Raw genomic sequence first — 27,550 nt, 5'->3', positions numbered from 1 at the left:
TCGATTCCTGCCCCTCCTGTAAGTAATCTGTGGGATTATAGATTCAAATTCCACAAGATCTACATCTGATTTAAAAATCTTTCAATGTTTTTTGGGGGGTGTCTATCGCAGCGCTTCTCTATTTTGAATCGTTGGTACTTATGGGTCAGTAGTGGATCTACGAGTTTCCAAGGCTTTTGAGCTGTACTTTTCAGGAATCTACTATATAAATGCCTAGTGGCGTGTGTGGAAAAAAAAAAACCAAGCTGCAGCAACACCTGCTGGGCAGAGTTATACACTGACCTATATATTTCTTGAAGGAGAAGTGACAGTTGGGAGTGGTTGGTGGTTGCCGGGGGTGACAGTGGGGACATTTTAACACCTTAAGTAGCTTGATGAAGGATGTGGCGATGAAGATGAAGGATGAGGTGATGGAGAAAAATGATGAGGTGGTGACATGTGGACAAAACCACGTTAAAAAAAGGGCGCTTGCATCGGGAAGTACCGCTCTTCCCCTGAGGAGGCCTGGGCTAGGCCCAAATGCATGACAAGAACCTTTTTAACACCTTAAGTAGCTTGATTTGCTAGAATGCATGAGTATCATGCACGGGTTAACTTGTCTTCTTATATTTTTCATCGGAAGTACAATTCCTACTTATTCTTAAGCATTGTTCTTTGGGTATCCCTCATTTCAAGGGCTCCGGATGATAAATTGCTGTGGATTTCCAAATAATCTTATTTGCTAGTCTCCCTGACTGTTTTAATGATCCTTAGAACTAAAAACATTTTTTGGCCTGTGGGGATTTCCTTAGTAAAGCTGAGACTAAGTATATTCATATTTAATTTTAATGACATTAATCACATTTAACTGTATTAATAAATGTAAATGAAGCTTATTATCCTTTTAAATGCAAATTTAAAAACTATCAATCCAGAGTAACATGTTTGATGTCTGTTTGTTGCAAAGAAAAACAGTCCAGGAAAAGGTTCTAGTTTTGCGCAGGGCCTGAGTAAGGGTTCGGCTCCTTGGCTAATACTCGCTTTGCGCCCCCTTGACTTCAACACCAGGTTAATATGCACTAAGCAAAACCAAACTTGTCCTTAATTTAAAATCTGGTTTCTTGCACCACTCACCAACACCAATGTTTATGTTCCAGTGCTTTCGAAATCCAGCTCCCATTGGTGTTTAAGAAGGGTCACGGAAATTTTTGTCACTTATTTAATTTTCATTAAAATCAGAACTGTATACCAGAGCGGAGCACTACTGAGGGTGAATATTTGAAATAAGTAAGGGGTTGTCATACCTGCACCTGTCGAAATGCTTGTCTCTCCTACTCTCATACCTTCAAGTGCCCACCCAAGGATGACTCATTGTCTACAGTCTTTACCATGGGAATACTTCAAGATTAAAACCTTGCTTCATTTTTCTTTCATGTTTTTTTTTTTACTTTGGACAACAGCTATTATTTTACATTTCAAAATGAATTTCGTTTCAATTTCCGCAAACTTTGTGCACCCCCCAAAAGCCTTGAGCCATAAGCTGCAGCCTAGTCAGCTTATTGGATAATCAGGCATTGCCTTTGCGGTTCCCCTGAGCTGATAGCATAATCTACCTGCAAACCAGAAATAGTTATGGTCCAGTAGACATTTGAGAAGGGGTTTTACAAAGTAATTATATTGAGAATAGAAATAATAATATTCATAATAAAATAGTAATAAATCAGAATACAATACTGTTTTATGTGGGGAACCCCTCACTACTGGTCCAGTGATATCCAGATGTGCCCTGAGGGCCTATGAAAGAGCATCCATACAAAGAACAAAAATAAGGGGTAAAGGGACATCCTTACTTACTTCATCATCATCATCATCATCATTTATTTATATAGCGCCACTAATTCCGCAGCGCTGTACAGAGAACTCATTCACATCAGTCCCTGCCCCATTGGAGCTTACAGTCTAAATTCCCTACTATAGACACACACTCACACACAGAGACAGACAGACAGAGAGGGAGAGACTAGGGTCAATTTTTTTTTTTTTTTTTTTTTGATTGCAGCCAATTACTCTACCAGTATGTTTTTGGAGTGTGGGAGGAAACCGGAGCACCCGGAGGAAACCCACGCAAACACAGGGAGAACATACAAACTCCACACAGATAAGGCCATGGTCGGGAATCGAACTCATGACCCCAGTGCTGTGAGGCAGACGTGCTAACCACTAGGCCACTGTGCTGCCCTATAAGTTACTTCCATTATCAGGAGTATGTTGTTGCTTTAAATTTAGCCTTAAGGTTACGTTTTAAATGATATGACTCCACTATAAATGGTATCTCCTCCCATAAAGATAGTATAGAATTTTCAGATATTATATGAGTGCTCTGTTATTCTGATTTCTGATAGTTATTTGATTCTGTCACCTAATGTTTTAGATAGTGGCTGAAAGTCAGTTTCATTTCCAACATCTTATCACTTTAGATTTGGATTTTGACAGCTAAGCCCCCAATCAGATCGGGATAGTTAAGGTATCTGCTTTCTAGATTTAACATTTGATTTGGACAAATGGCCAATGTCAATGACAGTATTCTCTATGGATGTCAAAATAATTCTAGGTGCTTTATTAATTCTATGTTTAACATATTTCTTATCAATTTTTGACATATTGTAATGATTAAACTGTATCATAACTGACCAATAACATGGTTATTGAACATAATTGCTTTCAAAAGTAAAATGAAAAGGGCACATATATGTGGTATAAGTATAGTGCACATATTTCGTACACTAATCTGAAAATACACTGAATGGTAATCTAAGAATGGGGCCAAATTTCATTGCATGTTTTAATTTGGGAAAAAACATCCAACTGAAGTATTTGAAAAGTGCCAGTGACCGTATCCTAACATCTCATTACTGGTGGCTTATCTGGTTAGACTTCCTATACTGAGACAAGAAGCTGGAATACTTCAGTGTTCGCAACAGATTACCTGTCCCATTATTTGCCATGGATTATATTGTTGGTAAATAATTTCTATTGCAGTAATGGCTGCATGTGTGACATGCTTTGACGTATGCACTGTGGCTCACCACAAAATGCACACTAACGTTTACTTGGTCTGTAAGCTATTTTTTTCAAGGCCAATACTCTGCCCCTAAGCTGTGAGAACCTGAAGTAAATACTAAAGAAAAGTACATATAATGAAATGTAATATATAAATGGACAAAGTGTGTAAACACGCATTAGTGTATGTGTAAGGTACTCACCTTCCAATGGCTTCGGTAGAAAATGCGCTGCTGGTTTTGTTTTCTTGACTCTGTTTCCTTTCATTACTTGACCTTCTTTATTAAGACCTAAGAACCAGGCTCTACCGGATTCCTGTTGTCTGTATATCATAGATGAGTAGATGACATAATAGTTCTCAAAAACTGACTCCTTGAACTTGCATTCCAGAGTAAAAAGTTCCTGGGTGAATAGAAAAATAAAATACATAAATCATATATCATTGGGTTTTTTTTAAGTGAAAAACGAAAGGAAACTTCTGATTAGTTGCTATGGGTTACAGCGCTTTTCTGTGTGCACCAGTTCTCCAACTGTCACCCAGCAAGAATAATATAATATTAACAGGGTTATTTTTCTTTAACAAAACACTTTATGGAGAAGTTAAATAATAAAAACTTCCTTAGTGAGCTAATTATTGAATGTAGGTAAGAAATACATGCAAACAATTAGAACAGGAGTTTCAACTTCTTTTTTTATGAATGGCTATATATTTTAGGACCCATGAAATAAGATGTACTCCCTCTTATCCTAAAGAACCATATCACAGTATATGAGCTACAAACACATAAATGAAATGCAGAATTGTTTGCATTAGTAGTGTATAATTACCATTTTGGATACAAAGCAGATCCACCAATGACAAATATATTTATAGCACATCTCTCCTGGACACATTATACTACAATCTGTGCACTCAATTGATGTTACCTTATACAGGTAAAAAGAATGAAATTATATACTACCACCCAGGGCCGGACTGGAACTAAAATGCAATGCCTGTTTTGGGTCTTTTTACAGTGGTAAAAAGACCCAAAACAGGCATTAGGACGCTGGAGGCGGAGCCAAAATAATGCAATTCGTGAAGCCCTGCCTACTCCATCTATACATGCCGGCTCTAATCTGCAGATGTGGGAGACTTGCAGCTCTCCCGGGATTCCGGGAGATCTACCCGGAAGTTGGCATGTATGATTATAATGCATCAATTGCCCATGTTGACCACACCCCCCAACACAATGTGGCCATGCCCTTGGCAGCAGACAGTTTATTACCTACTCATCAACAGAGGTGGGCCTGTGTGCTTTAAATGCCAGGGCTGATTTTTAGTCCCAGTCCAGCCCTGGGTGGTAGTATATAATTTGTTAATAGACTATTTATTTGGGATCTGGAGATATCAACATATAAGCATCAAGTTAGTTTGATATTACAGTATTCTAGTTCGGTCATCACCCTAGATCTACAAAAGAATTTGGAAGCCGCCACTAATACTGTTAGCCCTTTTTTTTACAACTCTGTGTAAAATAATTAATTCTTAAGGTAGTGGTACATAACTGTTTTTCTAGGCTCAGAAACACTCAGGCATAATTCTTATAGCATTTTCAGCACAGCTGGATAAGCGCAGAACTTTTACAGCTCACAATTTGTAATGAGCGCTTAAATGTTCTGTGTGACAGGGTCTGCTCAAGTATAATGGATTTGAATTGAAAAGCATTTCTGGACACTGGCAATTAAAGTACTGGTGTGACATCCTCTCCATATTACTCCTATAAAATAATGATTTCAATTTGGGCAGATTAGATGCTGCACTTTACACTTGGTGTTTGAAGTGAATGTGTGCTGAAAAGATTTTAAATATTTTCAATTCTAACAGAGCCAAACATGTATTAAAATGTTTGCCGATCATAGGTTGCAGAATATATCATTTTTACTTTAAGTGGAAATCTCCTTTAAACAGAATCAAGCATGATGAACCAGATAACATGAATGAATACATAGAGTTTAGTGTACATACATGAGATTTGCTTTTTATATACGTTAAAAAATATTTTTTATTCTTCTCTGCTACTGCACTACATAAAGGTCTATAAAATTATCTTTCAGCAATGTGATGAACCACTGAAATGAGTTGTGACACTTCCTCTATCCCTTATAATTACACTAAAGAATGATGCTCCATATCTAATACAAAATTAATTTCCGTTATTTTGGTGCACATCATTTTATTCATCATGCAAATTAGAGCGGATAAACTAAACCAACCTGACAAACTCTTCAGCATTCACCACCTTCTTATGTATTTATTAGATATGGACTTTTCAAATTTACTGTAGCTAATTACCCAGCAACTAGTTATTATCTTCTAAAATTGGTTCACATTATTTGGCCTGTAAACATGAAACAGCTTTAATCAATCAATGTCTTGACAGCAGTGTAATAGCTTTAAAGTTGTGTTCTGTGTTATACTAGTTTTACTTAATGTGTCACATACACAAATAAATTGTCTTCCATAAGCAGTTCAAACCTACACAACAGAACCCACAATAGCTGAATAATTTTCTACATCCAATTAACTTTATCTTTATGATAACCTATAAAATAAGGCATCATACTTTAGGTTGACATCATCATCATCAACCTTTATTAATATAGCGCCAGCAGATTTCATAGCACATTCACTTGTATACCATCTCCTTCAATCTTCTTCCTAATCTATATTTATATATACATTTTTATGCGCCCAGGGACCGAATTTATCCTATCTAGAGCCATCATTTTAGAGGGTGGGGACCCTCCTTATACCACATTGGTTCCGCTCTGTGGCAGCAAAATACACCTTTTAACGCCAGGAAGTGCGGCCTCATCTATATATTTCTCATATTGCACATTGGACCAGCTAGAATGCAAAGGTTGAAAACTGTTGATCTGTGTGATCAGTCACACAGCAATGTTGGTCAGAGGGTTGTTGCCTTGTGTTAGCCGTGTAGAGGGTGGTAATAGGGTAACCTATGGAGAGTAAGATGCTGGTTGAGGAATATCATAAGCTTGTCTGAAGAGGTGGGTTTTCAGAGAACACTTGAAGGTTCGAAGACTAGAGGAAAGTCTTACTATGTGAGGGAGGGAATTCCACAAAGTGGGTGCAGCCTGAAAAAGTGGAAGAGAGGCGCAGATCTTGTGTAGAACAGAGGTGTCAAGTTAGGAGATATTTTGAGACAAGTAAGGAGATGTTTGTCGGTGCAATTTTGTTGACGGCCTTGTATGTTAGTAGAAGAATTTTATATTGGATTAGGTGAAAAACAGGCAACCAATGTAGAGACTGACAAAGTGGCTCAGCAGAGGAAGAACGGTTTGCAAGGAAAATCAATCTAGCCGCTGAGTGAAAAATAGATTGCAAGGATTCAAGTCTGATTTTGGGAAGACCAGTAAGGAGGGAATTGCAATAGTCAATGCAGGAGATGATGAGTGCATGAATTAAGGTTTTTGCAGTGTCTTGTGTGAGATATGTATGTATTCTGGAAATGTTCTTTAGGTGTATGTAACATGATTTAGATATAGAGTCGATGTGGGGAACAAAGAATAGTTGTGAGTCAAGGATCACACCTAGGCAGCGAGCTTGCGGGGTGGGATTTATGGTCATGTTATCAACAGAAATAGATATGTCAGGCATGAAGCATCTGTTTTTTGGTGGGAATATTATTAATTCAGTTTTTGAAAAATTGAGTTTGAGTTGGTGAGAGGACATCCAAGATGAAATGGCAGAAAGACAATCAGTAACACGAGACAACACAGATGGTGAGAGATCAGGGAGGATAGATAAATTTGTGCATCATCCGCATAGAGATGATATTTAAATCCAAAAGGAGCTTATTAGTTTTCCAAGAGAAGTGGTATATTTAGAGAATAGCAGAGGACCTAGGACTGAGCCTTGTGGTACTCCAACTTATAAAGGAAGCGGAGCAGAGGTAGTTCTAGAGAAATGAACACTGAAAGAGCGATTAGATAGATAGGTTGAGAACCAGGTAAGGACAGTGCCTTCAAGACCTAGGGATTGTACGGTTTGTCTGAGGAGAGAGTGGTCAACAGTGTCAAATGCAGCAGAGAGATCCAGGAGAATTAGAAAAGAGTAACGGCCTTCAGTTTTTGCTGTGATCAAATCATTGACAACCTTGGTCTACGCAGTCTCTGTGGAGTGTTGAGAGCGAAAGCCTGACTGAAGAGAATCAAGTAGGTTGTTTGCTGTAAGAAAGAGTGTGAGGCGAGTGTAGGCTATTCTCTTGAGAAGCTTGGAGGAGCATGGGAGCTAAGAGATGGGGTGATAATTTGAGAGAGTGTTTGGGTCAGAATTTTGTTTTTTTTCAGAATAGGAGTAATCACTGCATGCTTGACTAGTGATGGAAAAATACTAGTAGAGAGAGAAAGATTACAGATTTTAGTTAGAGGTGGAACGAGCACAGGAGACAGGGACCTTCCAATTTGTAAGGTTATGACAGGAGGTAGAGTAGGAAGATGAAAAGAGAGTAGAAACTTTCTCTTCATTTGTGGGATCAAATGAAAAGAGAGTATCAGAGGGGGCTACAAAGGAATTGAGCTGACTGCTTGTCGAGGGAGATGATACCATTTCAAATCTGATCTTATCTATTTTGTCCTTGAAATAGGAAGCAAGATCCTGAGCACTGACGGTAGTCGGAGGGTTTGGGGTGGGAGGGTTTAGAAGGGATTTAAATGTGTTAAAAGGCATTTGAGGTTAGAAGCCTGAGCATAGATGACAGATTGGAAGTATGTTTATTTTACAGTGTCCAGAGCTTTTCAATAGGAGTGGTAGATAGCAGTATATGTGGTGAAATCATTAGAGGTACAAGTTTTACGCCAGTGACGTTCTACTTTAGAAAGAAAGTTTTTGTAGAGAAAGTTTTTGTAGAGTTTGTGTTACTTTAGTGTGCCACGATTGGCAACGAAGTCTACGGGGAGTATGTAAAGTCGCTGGAGCCATTTGATCAAGAGCAGTTGCTAGGGTTTTGTGAAAATGAGGTACTGCCCTATCAGGGGAAGAGAATGTAGAGATTGGGGAGAAAACGTGTTGAATAGAGGTGTAAAACTGTTGAAAATCAACAGAGTTAATATTCCTACGTGTGTATGGAGGTTTGGAAGAGTTTGACACTGAGGAGGGTAAAGAATTGGGGGTGAGTGAGTAGCTAATAAGCTGATGATCCGAGAGAGGGAAAGAGTGCTAAGGAAAACAGAAACTGTGTATAGTCTAGAGAAAACAAGATCAAGAGGCTGCAATACAAGTAGTTTATTCCCGAAAGTCTGGATAACATGGACTAATGATGTGGGGAGCCATGTGGGGGAGTGGGTGGAAGTGTTGAATGGAGAGTAATAAGGCACAGGTGATGGAGTAGCCAAGTTATTGCAGAGTCATGAGAGAGGGACAGTGGTTCAAACTCAGTTTCATTTCTTTACACTTGTGATGGCAGACAAAGCCTTGAGTAGAATTGAAAGTGTAATGATAAGAGAGAGGACTGAAACAGCTGTAGCATGGGTAGGGAGTGGCTGAGCAAGTAGTACAGCAGGCTGATTAAATAGAGGGGATGTTGCAGGGAAAATAAACTGACAGATAAAACAAACTTTCATGAGGTGAGAAGAAAATAAGATCAGAGCCCAAAGCAGTCTTCATGTTGTGTGAAGCTTGTAGCCAGGGAGAGATGAAAACATCCGCAGTAGAATATGGAGTTTTAGGTGAATACTGACTGTTGTAGCTGTGATAATAGGCAGAATGTTCTTCTCCTGTTTAACTCCGGTATAACTCCGAATTATGCTATTTAATTTTTTTACACTTGTAACCATACACTCACTTGTAACCATACACTTAGAGCTATACACACTAACTATGCAGTCATTCTACAATGAATATATATTGCTAACAAACACATGTGATCAGTGTTCTTTAATCAGGTCCCCAATAACCTCCCCCAACAAACACTAGCAATAAAAGGTTAAAACAAACAAACAGTGAAAGGACAGCATACCATTAGAAATAAAAATGCACGTTCTTAATACAGTTCTGATACTGGTGCAAATAAGGTAGAAGTAATTACCATTAGAAATAAAAATGCACGATGTGTAATATGAAATGTATTTAGGTGACAGAAGTACAGAAATTCATTAATGCATCACAAACTATTCAATACTTTTCCAGCCTATAACCAGCATATTATGCCATAGTGCCCACCACTTGTGTGTTTTTGGTTCTTACATAGATCAGCTCTATTGGAGATTTAGCAACATGTAACCATAGCTATAACTGACCAATGGATTCTACATATCATTAACCCATTATAGTACCACATGTATTTTGGTCCATTTTCACATTTTTTGTATAACTCACAGTTTTTTTTCTCAGGACAGCTATACTTCCTTTTGGTTACAAAGTGGGATTTTATTTAGTCTAGATAGTACAGGAAAATAATTGCAAAAATGGTAAAACTACACCTGGCCATGATTTTGCCCCCTCTTGTTCTTACACAGATAGTGTAACCACACAAAAATGTAGCTAAATATATTCTACCACCTGCAACAATTATAAGGATACCTAAAATGTTTATAATAGATTATGCTTCCCGAATGTCATAATAGATGGTGTATGTGTGTTATTTAACTGTATTTCTACTTTTTTAGGGTGAGAGGGATGTTTTTAATAAATTTTTACCCAGGGCAGCCCACTATGAGATCAGCCCCCTGCTCCCGGCCCAGCCAGCCCCTATAACTGTATCAATGGCCAATAATATGGTTTATTGTAAATAAAAGTTAGCAGTGTTTGATTAGGAAAAGCGAGGATCTGAATAGAGAGGAGCGTAGTTAAACACCGGGTTTGTGTTATGCACATTGATTGTTTACCCTAAAGGGTTACATTAATAAAGTTTTTCATGGCCAATGAGGTGGCTGGGGTGGAGTCTGGAGACATGCTGATAATTCTGTGTGAAGAGGTTCGTAGAACATCCGCCCTCCCACCCCTTTTTTATGTTATATGTGGTTTATGTTTTAAATGATTGTTGTTCTCCATTGTAAACTTCAAATAAATTATTCTTCATACACTGCGCAGTGTTGGTCGCAAAATTAGAGTAAAGTACAAAATTAAGAAATTAAGAAAGGGAAAACAGTGTATTTCCACCCATATGCAGAGCAGTAGACATCTCAAGACACATCTGTCTTCACGTCAGCAGCATATGTCTTTTATGACAATTCATTATCATTAGTGAGTATAATGTGCCCTATATGTATATGCGCATTACTGCAGGTCTGCATGAGCCACATTTGTGTAAACACTGTCCTCAGCCAAACCTCGCTTCCTTCTCCGTCCCACCTCCTTGGAGCAGCAAGGTGTAAGGGCAGAATCGGGCATGCACAGTGTGATTTCGCACAAGACACACTACTGGCTTACATCCCACTCTCTATCGCCACCATAGTGCCCATGTAAGCAATGCTATCTTCATATTTCTATATGTCCTGCATTACTATATGACAGCCTATCAAATGGAATGTTCAAATCTTGCTTACAGTAGATTCATTTCACATAAACATGGTTTTTCCACAGATAAATGTAGTTATCAGTATCACTTTATCAACATCCCCTTCAGTCACAGTTTAATATGTTTTCCTGTCAATACAGAGTCACAGTCCATTGCCTCTATAAAAAATAAGTAGCTTTTAATATCCAGGAGATGGCAAAAGCAATCAAGCTTTGTGGTGGTAAAATAACAGCAGCAGTGTGTCAAAGCAATAAGCCTATAACGGCCTCCCTCCTGAGCGGAAGGTGCCCCAACTATGTGATACTGTCCTTTCCAAAATCACGCTTGCTCTGGATTTATTTATATATCACTGATCCATCACAATATGCTATTAGAAGGACACTTGACGCAAGAAATATATTGCCTGAGATTGTGTGTTTATGTGTGTCACAAACCTAATATTCACTGGAAAATATAATGTCAAAGTCAAACGACATTACTTGCAGCTGCATTGATAATGTGCATCTGATGGCTACAGCCCAGTGCTTATGACTCAGGAGCTTATATTAATGGCAATGAAAAAATCTTTTACAATTTATAAACATAATCTAACAGAGCAGAATATACAACACGGGCAAATGTAAATTTGCGTAAAATAACAACAATAAAAGACCCTTATTATGAATGCATAGAATGTCAATATTTTAGACTAGATAAGAGGGGATCTACACCTTATTATGTATGTTTTAGCGTTGTCCCTATAGGCAAACATTATTCATGAATCTGTAAATATTTTATTTTACTGTATTAACACTAACACAGAAGAAGGAGGTTTATTTTAGGCAAACGGTGTGATCAAGCACCTGTTGTACGGGTCAGATATAGCAAGCTACAAAGTATGTTTTAAGGCTGGACAATTCTGCTGCTAGCATGTACGCAGTATGATTTATCTATGCATAATGCTAACCATAAACCCATTGATAACTTTTACTTTTAATACCATAGCTAACGGTAAGGATTTCTGTTGAATCATTGTAAATATGAGCTTGCGGTGAAAACCAAAGTTTACACTGAATGATAGATACTGGAGATAATAAATAATGAATGAATCAAACTGGCAGCATCTGTGCTCTGAGAGGAGACCCTTGTCTATTATATCAAAAAAGTAAAAATAAATCACACACACACGGTTTTAAAAAAAGCATGGTAGCCCATGGGGGCTGTGAGCATGATGTGTTTTGCAGCCGTTTCCCACTTGCCCTCATTACACTCTTTTTACCTGCATCTTTGTTACCTGTATTCACCAGCAGTTAAACATTATGTACAGTAATGCGCATCAGGTACAGGTTGCAGTGATGAACACAGATACTTATGGTGTCAGCATTAAAATCATACTTGCCAACTCTCCCTGAATGTCAGGGAGACTCCCTGAAATAGGGGTTATCTCCCTCACTCCCTGAAGAGTCTGGCATTCTCCCTGTTGCTGAGCCAGTACAAGACGTGGTTGGCTTCGCCATCTGTGACATGACGACACAGTTCAGAAATTGTGTCCTTTGTCTATGTATTGATGCCTGTGGAGGTGGCCATTATCATGGAGACCAAGATTTAATCAAAGACTGACAGGTACGACAACATGACTTCAGTAATGGAGACAGAAATGTAAAAGACACTTCAGTCTCTAGAGATTCATTAGCTGCCTTTAACACATAGTTCCCTACTCTCCCGGAATGTCCGGGAGACTCCCACATTTCTGAGAGACCTCCCGGGTTCCTGGGAAAGCAGGGCAACCTCCCGATTCTTGCCCCCGCAAAAGATAAGTGGCTTAATGATGCAAATATTGTGACATGTTAGCCCCGCCCTCTGCTGTAATTGGGCAAAATGTGGCATTTGTTTAGGGGGCAGGGCCAAAATGATGCAATTCATCAAGCCCCGCCCCTGCACACCCACCTCCCCGGGATCTCCCTGAAGTCAACGAGGAAAAGTTGGCAAGTATGATTAAAATACTTAGCATCTTCCCAAATGTTTATGAGAGAACACAGAAACATGGGTGCCTAGGGCAATGGTGATGGTAGTGTGCAATGCCCCCTTCTACCCCGTCCTTCACTGCTCCATCTAAGCCGGAGTCCAGACTTTAACTTACCCCCGGCTCTAGTAAGGGCTGTGCGCACAGCCTGTGGGGAGGGGGGAGAAGCGCTACACTGGCAGCTCTCGGCGGCCCTGCAAGCAATGTCCCACAAACTATATATGCTCCCTAAGAGAAATAAATATATATATATATATATATATATATATATATATATATATATATATATATATATATATATATATCTATATCATAAAGCAAGTGGAAATATAAAAAAAAAAGAGTCTCCCATTATGTGTTTAGGTTGAAGGAGGCGAGTTTCATTTAAACCACACACTCTGTAATAATCCAGCTTCTCTTTATGCTTTTGAACTCTCTGATTGATGAACAGATATTTTTAGACTCTTGAATTGTTTTGTCTAATCAAATGAGAAAGAATTAATCATACAAAGTATTCATAATTACCTGAAACACCTCAATGCACCATCAAAAGGAAATTAGTTTCCATGTTCTTATTTTAAGAAGCAATCTGAGAATCTTATAATATAATAATAGTAATATAATACATAAATGTAAAGAATTGAAAGTTCCATTTGACATACTTTGCATGTCTGATTACATTAATGTAGAAAACACATATATTTACTCTTAGTTAAATAGCACATTGGAATTAAAGCTTGCCTTACATATCAGACTGAATTGATGATAGAAGAAACTAGGCTTTTTTTTGCAGTGTCCCAATTTAAATTTTTAGATAGAGGAATATGTGAAAAGCACAGTCTGAACAGCAGAATACTTGCAGTGCACATATGAAACATTAAGGCCACAGGCTGGCAATGCATGTTGGGATTTGTAGTCCCTCTATACCTGGAGGGCCATAGGTTGCCTGTGCCTGATTTAAACAATGAAATGGAATTACTGCGGTCTTAAACTGCTAGTCTGGAATTTGTAACTTACTAAAGTGTATTTCTCAAGCTCAGCTGCACATTGTAAAATAGGAGTAATTGGAGCAGCCTTTATTAACACGCCTTATTGAATGTATTTTTTAATATCACCTGTTGGTCATTCTGAATATAGCGGTTTTCAACCAGCGGCTATAATTGTAAATGTCACTGCACATCAAACCCCATCTGCATCAGCATGAAATTTTGTTCTTTGTCATTTTCTCTTTGACTTCGCGAGGAATATCTTCTATCTAGCTAGTGACCCATAAGAGAGTCTTTTTTTACTCCAGCTGTAGGGAGTTCCTTAGAATGCAGTGTCAATCCTGCTCATGTTTGCCTCATAATGTAGTGTCATCCTCGCTCATGGCCGGATTAAGGGAATGGAGGCCCCTGGGCTAAGGGGGCCTCCATTCCCCCGTGAGGCCCCCAATGTGAGCCACCCCCCGTGAGGCCCCCCCAAGCGCTTACCTGTCAGTGCAGTCCTCCTTCCGCAACGCGCTGTAAGCTCCTTACTGAGGAGATCTCGCAAGAGTTCACGAACTCTCGCGAGATCTCCTCAGTAAACAGATTACTGAGTGGCGCCAGGGATTGATGACTGCACTGATAGTGCTCAGCAGCACTGATCGGGCTGGGGGCGCCCCCACCCCCAGACCGATCAATAATGCTGCTGAGGACTTTGAAGGGCCCCCTGGTTGCCCGAGGCCCCTGGGCTATAGCCCAGTTAGCCCTAGGGTTAATCCGGCCCTGTCCTCGCTCAAAGATAAATCCTACATACAGCAGTCTCTGTATTTAATATTCCTAATTTAGTCGCAGGCTGTTGTTCACGCATTCAATTACCTGTGTTTGGTATAAATTTAACTTTTTTTCTCATTTTTCAACATTCATCAATATTTACCAATATAATAATTTTTTCCCACTTTTTTTCCATTTCTCATTGTGTTTAATAAGACAAGGTCATATGCAGGATTTTAATGACCAGAAATATTGTTTCTTAAAGGTGGAATATATACAAAATATATTTCCCAATTTTTTGGGCGAAATATACCATTTAGTGATGAACGTATAAAATAGTATTGTTATAAAACTCTACATAAAATCTATGATGGTACTTTTAAGTCTGTTTGCAAAACACACCATTGAATACAGTTCCATTGTTTGCCTACTGTTCCCTATAATCCCTTTATCTCCTTGTAGAACACTTCTGTTGATCTAATTCATGTGTGATAATCCTCTCACAGTACAATAACTTGGCCTAAATTTAAAAGATATTGGTGTGACATCACTGGGGACTTGGCCGGGACAAGATAGGACCAAAAATAAGCAAAAAAACTACAAAGAAGTAGCAGAATTAAAGTAAGTTGGTGAATAGCCTGAAAATAAGGATAACATAAAACTGTGTCTAGCAAAACTGGAGTGATACACTTTCATGTACACATAATATACATTTAATACAAACACAACGAATAAATAAATTAGGGCATTTTTCTTGGCCAAAAATTATTAGCAACTCACTTAAGTGATACTGCAAAGATGTATTTTTAAATATGTATTATTTTTCATTTTCTAGCATGTCCCTATTACTTTGTTACATTAAGAAATGTATTTCAGTTTTGCTACAACTTGTTAAAGGATCTTAGTGTGGTTTCATGTTGGACTATTAAAAGGATCTTACTGTGGTGCCATGCTGGACTAGTTAATTCATCTTAGGGGTAAATTTATTAAAAATTGTGTTTGGTGGTGGTTTTAAAGTGCCACACATTGCTGGTGGTTTAGTGCTCCAACCTGCCACATTTACTATAGGTGGTTCGAGGCTGCAATTTGAATGTGTGCGATGTGTGGCTTATTGACAACAGCTACACTGCCGGCGGATTGGTCAAAACCACCACAAAAAAGGACAGGTTTTTCTATACCTGCTTCTGATTGGCTTGATAGCTCAATCGTGCTGTTTCAACTATCTTGCCACTCAGGACATAATAGGGAATACATTGGCATACAAATTATCGAGCCAATCACTATTCATTGAATACGGGGAAAAACTTATTTCAAATTAACTTATGGGGGCACTATGTAATGCCACATTGTGCATCATAAATAACTATATCCCCATTAAAAATCAAATAGCATTATATATTCATATTTCCCCATAATATAATACAATAAGTGTCCCCTTAATATAATGAAAAATAAAATTTGCCCCCATAAGTTAATTATAAATTCATTTTTCCCATTAATCAATAAATAATGATTGCCCCCATAATTTATATGTCAATGGTGCATCCTCTCATGCTCTAAATGTCAATATAGCTCAAACAGAATGCAGTTTGAGCAATCTCGCCTCTCTCAACCATCTCGCTGTTTGTATTTTGATCATCTTAAAAATCAAGATTGCGATTTGTTAAGTGGTAGTTTGTAAAACTGTGCTTTTTACCTTTTAACTAGTAGTTTCGCCCTTAGTAGATGGCCTGAAAACTGTCGGTTTCATCAAACCGCCCTTTAGTAAATCTATCCTTTAGTGTGGAGCCATATTGGACTAGTAAAAGGATCTTAATGTGGTGTCATAAAGGACCAGTTAATAGATCTTAATGTGGTGTCATAAAGGACCAGTAAATGGATCTTAATGTGGTGTCATAAAGGACTAGTAAATAGATCTTAATGTGGTGTCATAAAGGACCAGTAAATGGATCCTAATGTGGTGTCATAAAGGACCAGTAAATGGATCTTAATGTGGTGTCATGAAGGACTAGTAAATGGATCTTAATGTGGTGTCATGGAGGGCCAGTACAAGGATCTTAATGTGGATTAGTAAAATGATGCCGCAATAAGAAAGTGTAGTCTTCTTACCCACAATAGAAGATATTGCAGCCAGCTGTGCTACATGCTAGAATAATGACAATCGCAATATTGAATGCACTAATAGCTGTTGTGGAAACCATAAAACAACAATGAATGAACAATATTTATTGAATAAACAGCAAACTATTTAAAATTATACACAAGGAAATGAACATAAAAAAAATAATGGTTTGAAATAAGTGCTATTAGCACTGTACACCAATAAAAAATACCCAAATAGCTTTAAACAGATATAAATAATAAAAAGCTTCAATTACAAGTACAATAAAAACAATCACTGAGATTGTAAGAAGAGATTGAATTATGCTAAATGCAGCTGTACTGGTAAGATCTAATTAAACAAACACTGAGATGTCTTCACTCCTATTTAGAACATAAATGTCCCAAACAAAATGGTGACATACGTATTAATATATATTAATTCAGGACAATATGGGAAAAATGTTATCTGGAATAACAAAAATAAGTCCATTCAATTGTTGAATATCCCCGTGGCGTTAAAACGATTACCGTTATTACGGTAATAGTAAGCTGGATTTCAGCTCACGGCTCAGGGAGCTGCAAGCTGAAATCCAGCAGGAAAACTACAGTAATAGCGGTATTTAGACGCACTATTACCGTAATAACGAGTGCGCAGAGTGCAAGATTTTTGCCGTTTCCGCCAACAATTGAATATGCCCCTAAGAACAATATAAAACCAGTATGCGTTTCTCGGACAGAGTACAGATGTATCCATTTAAAATGTACTTATCACAAAGTATCACCAAGAAAGTATCCACTATAATATGAAACATAATAGTCCCATGTAGCAGACAAAAGTATCTGGAAATGGAGTGACAATCCCTTGTTGGGACAATTCACTTGTAATAACACCAAGATAGTCACTTCAAGATGAGCATCAGAGGCAATATACAGTGAATTGTAGATTATATTTTATTGTGACACATTAGCAGCTAATCAGATATTGATAGGAAGGAGGGTTGTGTACAAAATGTGGGAAATGGGACAACAATTACATTAGCAGTAATGGAGTTATACAAACAGCTATGTACTCATTATTAGGATAAAAAGCATACCTTTAGTCACACCATGATAGACTACACTATGCTGGTAGACCTCATGCTTCCAGTTTTTATGGTAGCAGGTATAGAATTATATTCCATGTTTATATTCATACTCTTAATGTTTCAGTGTTGGTTTCATTATTACTACAGTAACTGATTCTGCCTTTATTAATAATGTTGACAACATAATTAAGGCATAGAAACACCTTGGCAAAAGTGCAAAGCTTCAACAAAAGAATCTGTGAGAGTGGAAAGTTGGAAAAATACACAGATGGAGCCGCTCTGAGGAATGGTAAACAGGAAGCATGTGCATCGCTAATTAGCGATACAAAAATAGACACTTTCAGAAAAGCTGATACTATGCATTGTGTTTGTCACACAAGTCTTCACAGAACTGTCCCTGTTTTCTTAAATCATCATCCCCTATGTGCTTACAATTCATATATGAATACAGTGCTGATCAAACATCAATGGGCAGATGTAGAATTAAATCTATGTTTTACAACATACTATAGGATATGTTATACGACACCAGTGTATAAACATGTATCATTTGGGATTGTAATAAACTATGGGCTCTGGGCCTGATTAAAGGTTCAGGCCACTCTAGGTTAATGCTTGTAGCACCAAGCTAATACGTAGTAGGTAAAAATGAACACATCCTTAATTTAAAATTTGTTTTCCTTCACATCCACCGATGTTCATGTTCCCATATTTTCGAAACCCAGCTCCCCTTGCCTTTTTAAAAGGGTCACAGCGATCTGTCACTCATTTTGTTTTCATTAAAATCAGAACAGTATAGCAGAAGGGAGGGTATAGATGTGAAGGAGGGTGAGGCTGTCACGCCTTCGCCTGTCGCTGTCCTTGTCTCTCCTACTGGCTTATCCTCAAGCACCAGCCCAATGATCACTCATTGCCTTCAGCTTGTCCCATGAGAATACATCAAGATTAAAATCTTACTACATTTTTCTTTCAGGTTTCCTTTTCACTTTGAAGAACAACTATATTTTTATATTTGAAAATTAATTTCAGTTTATACCTCTGCCTGTCAAAATTTTGCACCTCCCCCACCCCAAAGCCTTACGCTCTGGGCTGCAGCCTAGGCAGCCTATTGGATAGTCAGGCCCTGTGTGGACTACTGTGATGGGGATGGGACAAAGTAAATCATACGGCCATCCTTCATCATGTCTATAGCTATTCTTCTGCTCCATCTTTACTGTAATAGCTTTGCCTAGAGCTTTTGGAGTCTTGGTATTATTAATTTATTTATCTGTACCGTTTTACCCTGTATGGTTTACTGTTTGTATTCTGTATGACGCTACGGAAATCTTGAGGTTCCTTATAAATAAAGAATAATAATAATAATAATTTAGAGGTAAAACACAATCCAGCCAAAATTTGTACTTGAACAAACCATGTTGAGATGCAATTTTTTTGTATGCAGGGAAAATACGGTCTGCTTTTCTATGTAGCACACAAATATTGGGCACATCATTATCAGCTGTTTATATAGCACCACTAAATCTGTAGTCCTATACATAGAACTCACTCACATCAGTCCCTGCCCCATTGGAAATTCCCTAACATACACACCCACAGATCAAGACACAAGACACAATTTAATAGCGGCCAATTAACCTACTAGTATGTTTTTGGAGTGTGGGAGGAAACCGGAGCAGCCAGAGGAAACCCACGCAAACAAGAGGAGAACATACAAACTCCACACAGATAAGGCCATGGTCAAAAATCTAACTCATGACCCCAGTGCTGTGAGGCAAAGTGCTAACGACTAAGCCACCGTGCTGCCCATACTTATTTTAACACTGAGATTTATAGCTCAGCGAGAACATGCCCTCCTCCCAACTCTAAATCTGTCCCTAAGTTTTAAATTTGCCCTCTCCTGCAATGTCACATGAGACCCCCCTATTCCTTTAATGGTGATGTCCTTCAACATACCTCAGAAATTAGTGATCATTAAGGGAACACGCTGAGAGAGCTTTACATGAATCTCAGGTAAGCCATTTTTGAATGAATTTGAATAACCCTGTGTCCACAAATTCCTAAATGGATATTCACTGTGTTAAAATGACCTCATGGGAGACAATTTGATTACAGCTGTATAAGTGTGTGTTCTGCAAATTTTGTATGCAAATGAGTCTAAACAGGGGAATTACACATTGGTGGGAGTCTTGTATGCTATACTGACAACCATTATTGCAATGGACCCTCATGTGCGACATACAAATTAGCTGTAGTAGGATATCCCTCTGTTATTTTCTGATTCTGTAGCTAAACAATACAAGTGATATTCAGCCTGGTCTTCTCATTGTAGTCATAATTGAGTTAAACATACTGTAAAGGAAGACAATCTAATATAAAATACTGAATAGCTGATTATCTACATTACATAATACAATTCCGGTTTAGTGTTAACAAACAATTACCTATGAGTGAGGGCAAAGGCTGCAGCCGTGGAATTTCCATGGCAAGCAGTAGCTGCCGACTGCCCCAATTACCAGGGAACAGTCCCTGGAAAAAATCCAAATTCTTTTTATTAAATGCAACTCTTACTATGTGTTCTTTTTATGTGTGCTTTGTATATTGCTATTGGAAATTATTTTAAAGTATGGGCAAGTCTGCCAGTCCTGCTGAATTTTCATAGTTAAACTTAACATTTCCATTTTTGCACACAGAACCACAATTTCTGAAGACTGATATATGTGTGAGATGCATATTATATTAAATATGATTTTGTTTTATGGGCATTCTAAACAGACACCAAAGGTGAGTGTGACCATATTTTACATCAAGAAGAAAATGATCCTATGCATTCACCTTTAGAAATGCATTTAAGGACACTACGTTTCATGATAAAAAAAATATACTTTAAAAAGGACTCTGCATTAAAACAGGGAATGTTGCTGCAATACACGTCAAGCTGCCATGAATACAAAAAGGTAGTGGCTGTAATTTAAAACCCAGTTCTCTTATGGGTTTTGATTATTAATTGAAGTACAATAGAGCCTTAAAGTATTTAACAGAACAGGAGATGTAAATATCTACATTTTATGCCTCTCAGTTGCATATACAACCTAAAACTCTTCCAGATGTAATAGGTGGGAGAACATTTTGAAATCTTGAAAATGCCAGAATTATTATACCTAAACATAACTGATTTGGATATTAGCAGGTAGAGTTAGTGATTGAATGGGTGTGACTGGAATGGCTGAGAAGTCCTTGTCATTGGGAATAAATGAAGGTTGGCTCTGAGGACAATTGTTACTGAATTTAAGATGAGGATCAACAGATCCATTTAATCTGTCAATTAAATTAACCCATGCACATAATCAGAGATATGAGAGTTGTCTCTGTGACTTTGTACATTTATTGATTACAGAATGGAAAACGGAAAGATGAATTTAGAGAAGAGTTTCATTATGTACACTTACTATAGATTAAGGTGTGTCCTATTTAGATGTAATTCATCGTTGTTTGTATAAAAGCTTGTTCTCATCATAAGTGATGTGCAGAGAAAAGGTTTTATTAAATAGTATGCTAGGGTATTGCATATTAAGGTATAGTAGTGTACCGTAGTATTTAATTTAATTTTAAAATACTATTTTAATGTAATATGTAAATGTGATAAACAATTATATATGTTTTCATATATATATTTCATATTGTGCGTTTTTTAAAACAAATGCACAGAAATCAGGCACAGGCATGTCTGCATTCAAATAGATGCGGATCAAAAGAAACATCTCTTGTTGCATACGGTGTAGGTCCGCTCTGCTTATACATATTGAGACAGACAACAAACACACTGCCTGATTCATACAATAAATACAGTATGTGCAATATACTTTTTTTTTTTTTATTAATGCAGAGAAAAAAAATATTCAATTATCACCTTTTAATAAAATGGTCATTAATGAAAAATAAATAAAAAGAAAATATTTTTTTCCCACATGAAATACATTTATCAGGATGTTAATGTCTACTGTACATAAAATGCATTTTATCTTGATTGCAAACACATACTCTAGCATGCGGAATTAGTGGCGCTATATAAATAAATGGTGGTGATGATGATGATGATGATGCATACGTGACCATCCATCACTATCTCTCAGCACCTGACTTGTAGCTGGTACATGTGTTACAACTGAAAAACATGTACCAGAGAATGGCCAGAGCTTGGCATGCCCTTACTGTACATTGACCAAACCCCTTCCCATTCCGCCCATGAATTCGTAAACTGACGGAAGTGTCCTTTGCGTTCATAAATGAATTGCATACACTTACTTCTGGGCATGCGCAGTACAATTAAATACTGCATGTATTGGCATTGAAATTCCTTAATGAATCAGGCCCACACTATCTGAAAAACATTTACTTCATTTGCGTCAACTTCCATACGGTCTCCAATGTTCACAAGCGTTCATTCTGAGTAAAATACAAGTATTAACAAAAACAGAGAAACATTGTGTCTTTAATAGGGCACTCTTAGGACAAAATAGATATAAAACATAATGAAGCTTTATTAATATACATTAAAAATACTATTGCATGTTAGGATAGAACAGTGAAATATTAAAAGTTGAAAAGTATAATATGACCCAGTAAATTCTTATGACCTGTTAAAACTAGCTATACTGCTAGTACGCGCTGCCCTCTCAATAATGAGTATAACAAATTATAATAGGGTGTGTAGATATATATAGTGTGATAGTGGTTACGGCACACTTTAATTAGAATCAATAGAGATGGATCCTGGATAGTATACGTGAAGGCTTAACTGTTAAACCCTCTCCCTGTATCAGGTTAAACGTAGCGGAACACACTATGATAGTCTGTGTCACCTATAGACGTTGATATACCAAACTTGTGACCGGATTACATTACCACTATTAAGATATATAATCTTAATAATACTCGGCCAGAGGAATAAGTAACTTTATAATGAATGTTAAAATTACACTCAAATCTTTACTATGAGCCAAGATAACAACTATTTGTGCCCCTAATCAGGGATGTAACGGAACTCCATAAAAGGTAAAGCTGTCTCAGCTGAGTAACGCTCTGCTGCATATATTTGATAAGCTTTCAATGAGCAAAAGTTATAGTAGACAGTTGTCATAGATTCCTAACTAATCAAGTACGGCAGCTAATAATAATTCCATTGATGTCCCTTCCCTGCCTATCTAGCACACCTCCTAATAAGATTAAATAATGTGTATAGTACAGAGAGACAGGCAGTATAAAATACAAGTATGTTAGATGGAAATGCTCATCAAATACATAGTACATTATCCTACATTGAGGCTGATTGGCTGAACATTAAGGAATTGTACACATTGGTTTTAATCAGGCTAACAATATGTTCATTTTATGGCCAGAAACATAGGTAGATCTAAAATAACCGTTGTGCAAAAGCCTTCATGGTGAGAGTAAAGGGAAACAGAGGTGCTCAAACCCAGTCCTCAAGAGCTACCAGCAGGTCATGTCTTCAGGATTTCTGTCTATAGAAACAGGTGGGGTGATTACTGACCCAGAAAAATAGATTAACGCACCTGTGCATGATGAGAAAAATCCTAAAAACATGAACTGCTGGTAGATCTTGAGAACTGAGGTTACGCACCTCTGGCTTTCAGCAATGCTGATTTCTGTACAACATTCACAACTATTTGTGACACTCAAATGCCCAAAATGTACCAGTGTTACACAGAATGGATGGCACAATCTTTTGGTGAAAGGGCAGTGGTGGAACTACAGGGGGTACAGCCGCTACTGGGCCCAGAAGTGAAGGCGGGCCGCAATTTCTTGCATGTTTAGTTGATATGAACAATTATTTTATACTTTACATTTCTCTACTAATACAAACTGTCATTATTTATAAATAGATCTATATGCTTTTGAACCAATCAATTGAATAAGAAAAATCCCAATTATTAAGGCGCAGCACACCTGGAGCAAAAACAGAACCCATAGCTTCATTCCGATCACTGCTGCTATTAGTTAGATTCCAAGCATTTCATCGGGGGTCGTCTTCGCATCTCTCATATTTATTTATTTCCAATTTTATTTAAAAATATTTTCATAGATAAAGCAAACCTATTGTGAAGCTATATAAATGCACGCTTACATAAATATGATTACAGGCAGACTGATCAAAGCAAATGTTTGTATGTTATGGGTCATGAACCATATAGCACTTGCTTGACTTACTCTTTTCAGCTGTACATTACCATGTTAGCACATCTACATCTAAATTCCTCAGCCACCATCTTGACCTCTCTTCTACCCGATTACCACTACACATTTCACACAAACTTACATTTATTCTCCTTCTATATTCAAAACCCCTCTGACCCCTTTTCCACTGCTATCTTCCAGGACTAATAAGCAATAGGTGGCACTTAACCTCATGTATCAAACTCCTATTTCACTATAGATTGTAAACTTGCGAGACTTTTACCTCTTTCAACCCATATTACTCAGTCCTGTTTTATGACTGTGTTTGTCCCCAATTGTAAAGTGCTGGTACTATACAAAAACAAATTAATAAACTACATAAAAAAATACATGTTACAGTATAGCCTATTGTTAGGGTTATATAATACATAGTGTATTTGACTTGTTCCTCATGTAACACAATTTTATTTTAGACTAGGTAGATTTTAGTTAAATAAAATTCAATGTACACTTTTAGCAAGCAATACATTAAAAATAAATTGTGTAGGAGTAAGCTAACTCTTGTAATGTTTAGCTACAATGCTTCTGGCAGTAAGTAACAACTGTGAAATTAAATCTTTATATACTCTTGGATCCTCCATCAAGAAGAGTTTACGCAAACATCAAAAGGCACTGTAATATAATTTATTAAGGACTGTATCCTTTATTACAGCTACTTCACAGGAAGCAAAGCAAGAGACTTTGGGGAAGCGTGAAAAATCCTTTACTTTATCCCTGCTAGCATAAACTCATTTTGTGCTTTAGCTAAAGGTGGATGTTTTCAAGCATGATAAAATATATCCAAAATAGTATTTCATGTGAGTCTTTTATTTAGTCAACAAAATAACCTTACATTTCCTTGTGTATCCCCTTTATCCGGCAATATTTCTACAGATCACTTTTGTATTTAGAAGCTCAGCAAACATTTTAGCATTAACACAGATCTGTAAACACTATTTTTCAATCCTTATTAAAATTTGATATGATTTTACCATTGTATTACAAATGTCTTATGACACATGTACATGTAGCATTCCACCTAAATCAGAACACTCCAGTTATATAACGACAGGAGAGGAGCAGGAATGGAGACGTGCGGCTTGGTAAAACACAGGAAGAAGAGAAGACATTGGAAGTAACACACTGATCGGATTAGGAGCGGTAATTGCATTACGGAGACATGGCTGTCCACCTCTAATTGCGTATTTGTTGAACTTGCTTAGCTCTCTAACACTCCAAGCTTATCTTCGGTGGGAACTGAAAATTGCTACCTTATGGTATAAACATACACTTTTATTAGATCACACATTTCATATTTTGTACAGTGTGTGAAGATCTGTTTAATAAACAAAAGTGCATAGCTGTTAGATTTTATTTACAGAAAGTTAAACAGGAGACATTTTTGTGCGTACACATTAACGGGGGAACAAAATGCCAAAAATTGAACAGCTTGTTTTCTATTCTGCAAAACACTTGGACCCCTATTTATCATAGAGAGAAAAAGTCTTTAGCTGGATTTATCACTTCTCCCTACAAATACCACCACTATCGCCATCTTAGGTTGGTAATAGCAGGTACTAATGGATAAAAATGCTTAATTTTCTATGTGTTTTATATATATTTTGTGACATTTATTTATTTTTCTTGATTTACTAGTGGAACTGGAAGCACAACTCCATGTTCTCAGTAAATTGTGGAGATAGGAAGTTTTCTATTGCAGAGATAAATGGCAGTGAAACACAAGCCCTGTCTCCACTTGATGGTAAATAGATCCCTTGGTCTTTTATCCAAGGATAAGTTCACCTTTTTTCCCATTCACTAAATTAGACTTAATAAACAAAAATGGCCAATTTTGTAAATAGAAGTACCTGCCTAAGGTTGTTTTATCTTCAGTGGGTATCCACAACCCCTATTTGGAAGAAACTAAACATCACGCCTACAACTGCTCATTCTCCTGCTGTGATCGTCAAGAGCATTTTCAAGTTCATTGCTACTGATACGTTTTCTGCCAAGAGCACCAAATGCTGCCACATCTTGGCAAAATGAAAATCCTCCCCCCAGACACGGAAGAAACCATATCAATTTCTACTTCAAGTACAGCACTGATAGCTTCAGTAGTTTTGGCTAGTTTAGAGGGACCATTTACTCTTTTTTGGGCTTTTTAGAACCTTTGTGAAATTTATCCTTGCAGACCAATAGTTTATCTGAGTTTATATAATGGTCTTGAGGAGCTGCAGTTCTGGATACAACAAGAAAGTGACTTTAGTAAGATGAGATTTAAATAGATCTCTGTAAACAAAATCAAAGATCAGAAATGTGATAACTTATATCTTTTAGAAAGACAGGGGACATTATTTATCAAGGATCTTTTTTTCTTTTCTTTTTTTAAATTGCAGATTTTCTGCAATGTTTCCCATAAGATTTAAAATGGTAATTTTATTTCAAGCAAAACCTGGAGATTTAACAAAAATAATCAATCCTTGGTAAATAATGCCCAGGGACTTACATTAGCAACCCCATGAAAAAATTATGTGTGGTTTTTTTACATAAATCACTGTGGCAGGCTATAAAAAATGTTGTCATTTACATTTTTTTATTGGTTTGTTTCCTTTGGATGTAATTAACGATTTATAATTCTGCATAGTGTCATGGACTACCATGGCAACCACAGTCACATGACCTTGTGCTCTGTGTAATGTAAAATCCTTCTCTCTGAGCTGTAAAAGTGTTTAAATCATTATATGACATGTCAATTAATCTGTCAACGAGTGGAAAAGCTTTAGGCCAATGTCCCAGTTGGGACAAAGTTAAATCAAATAATTACTTCAAAGGAAAATTTTGAAACATACTAAGGGCTAGATTTACTAAGCTGCGGGTTTGAAAAAGTGGGGATATTGCCTATAGCAACCAATCAGATTCTAGCTATCATTTTGTAGAAGGTACTAAATAAATGAAAGCTAGGTTCTGATTGGTTGCTATAGGCAACATCCCCACTTTTTCAAACCCGCAGCTTAGTAAATCTAACCCTAAGTGTTAATTATAAAGTTCTTGGCCTCCAATTATTCTAATTATCTACTATACTATGCATTAAATTATTGTACTAGTGCAAAACAATTGCTATTGTATCAAACACATATTATATTGTTTATTAAACCCCCATACATTATATGTAGAAAATATGTCTGGGATAACAAGGACATTTATAGTATAAAGTTCCTATATTTATTGGTGCAAACTGCATACAATAAACCCCACATAATACATGAGCCTAAAACAGTTTTAAACTATTAAATTCATATGTAATCCTGGGGTGAATTTCTGATATGGGAGGTGTTCTTCACCTCGCAAATGAAACCTTTAGCCTTACTTTGAATAGTGTTTTGGGTATTTTTTTTGTAACTAAAAAGAGTGCTTGTTTGACGTTCTTTTTATAAAAAACGAACAGTTTGGATTCACTCTAGAGTATACAAGTAGCAAACTACCATATAAATAAATAAAACGCATGTGACCTTGGTTTTGTACAGAGGTGAGTTACTTAAGCTGGGTACACACTGCAGGGTTTTTGTCCAATAATCTGCTCAACCAGCCGACATACGACCGCTCGTTCAAAAGTGGGGTCAGTGTGTGTAGTGACACGATGGTCGAAAATAGACGATTATCGCCTCATTTGGTTGGTCGTACCGTTCAATTTTTTCCGATCAATCACCTAATGATCATGCAGTCTGTATGCACTCATGCTGACGATCTCCATAGAGTTTACAGAGTCGGGCTCTTTTTAGCCGATGTTAGCACTGAATGTCAGAGTGAATAAATGTAGAGAGTGCTGTAGAAGGA

The 27,550-nt window shown here is 37.3% G+C and overlaps 1 protein-coding gene across 2 annotated transcripts in view; it reads right to left on the bottom strand.

Moving 5' to 3' along the window:
* Positions 1-27,550, bottom strand: part of FGF14 (fibroblast growth factor 14) — a 514,840-nt gene that overhangs the window by 13,248 nt on the left and 474,042 nt on the right. For both annotated transcript variants that reach the window (XM_075199952.1, XM_075199953.1), the window contains exon 4: positions 3,243-3,441. In XM_075199952.1, the coding sequence (XP_075056053.1) occupies positions 3,243-3,441 (199 nt within the window). The remainder of the gene's footprint in view (positions 1-3,242; positions 3,442-27,550) is intronic.

Source organism: Mixophyes fleayi, chromosome 2 (genome assembly GCF_038048845.1).
Source record: "Mixophyes fleayi isolate aMixFle1 chromosome 2, aMixFle1.hap1, whole genome shotgun sequence".
NCBI classification, from domain to species: domain Eukaryota; kingdom Metazoa; phylum Chordata; class Amphibia; order Anura; family Limnodynastidae; genus Mixophyes; species Mixophyes fleayi.
Note: the sequence above shows the minus strand (reverse complement) of the source record. Positions and strands in the feature narration are given on the sequence as shown.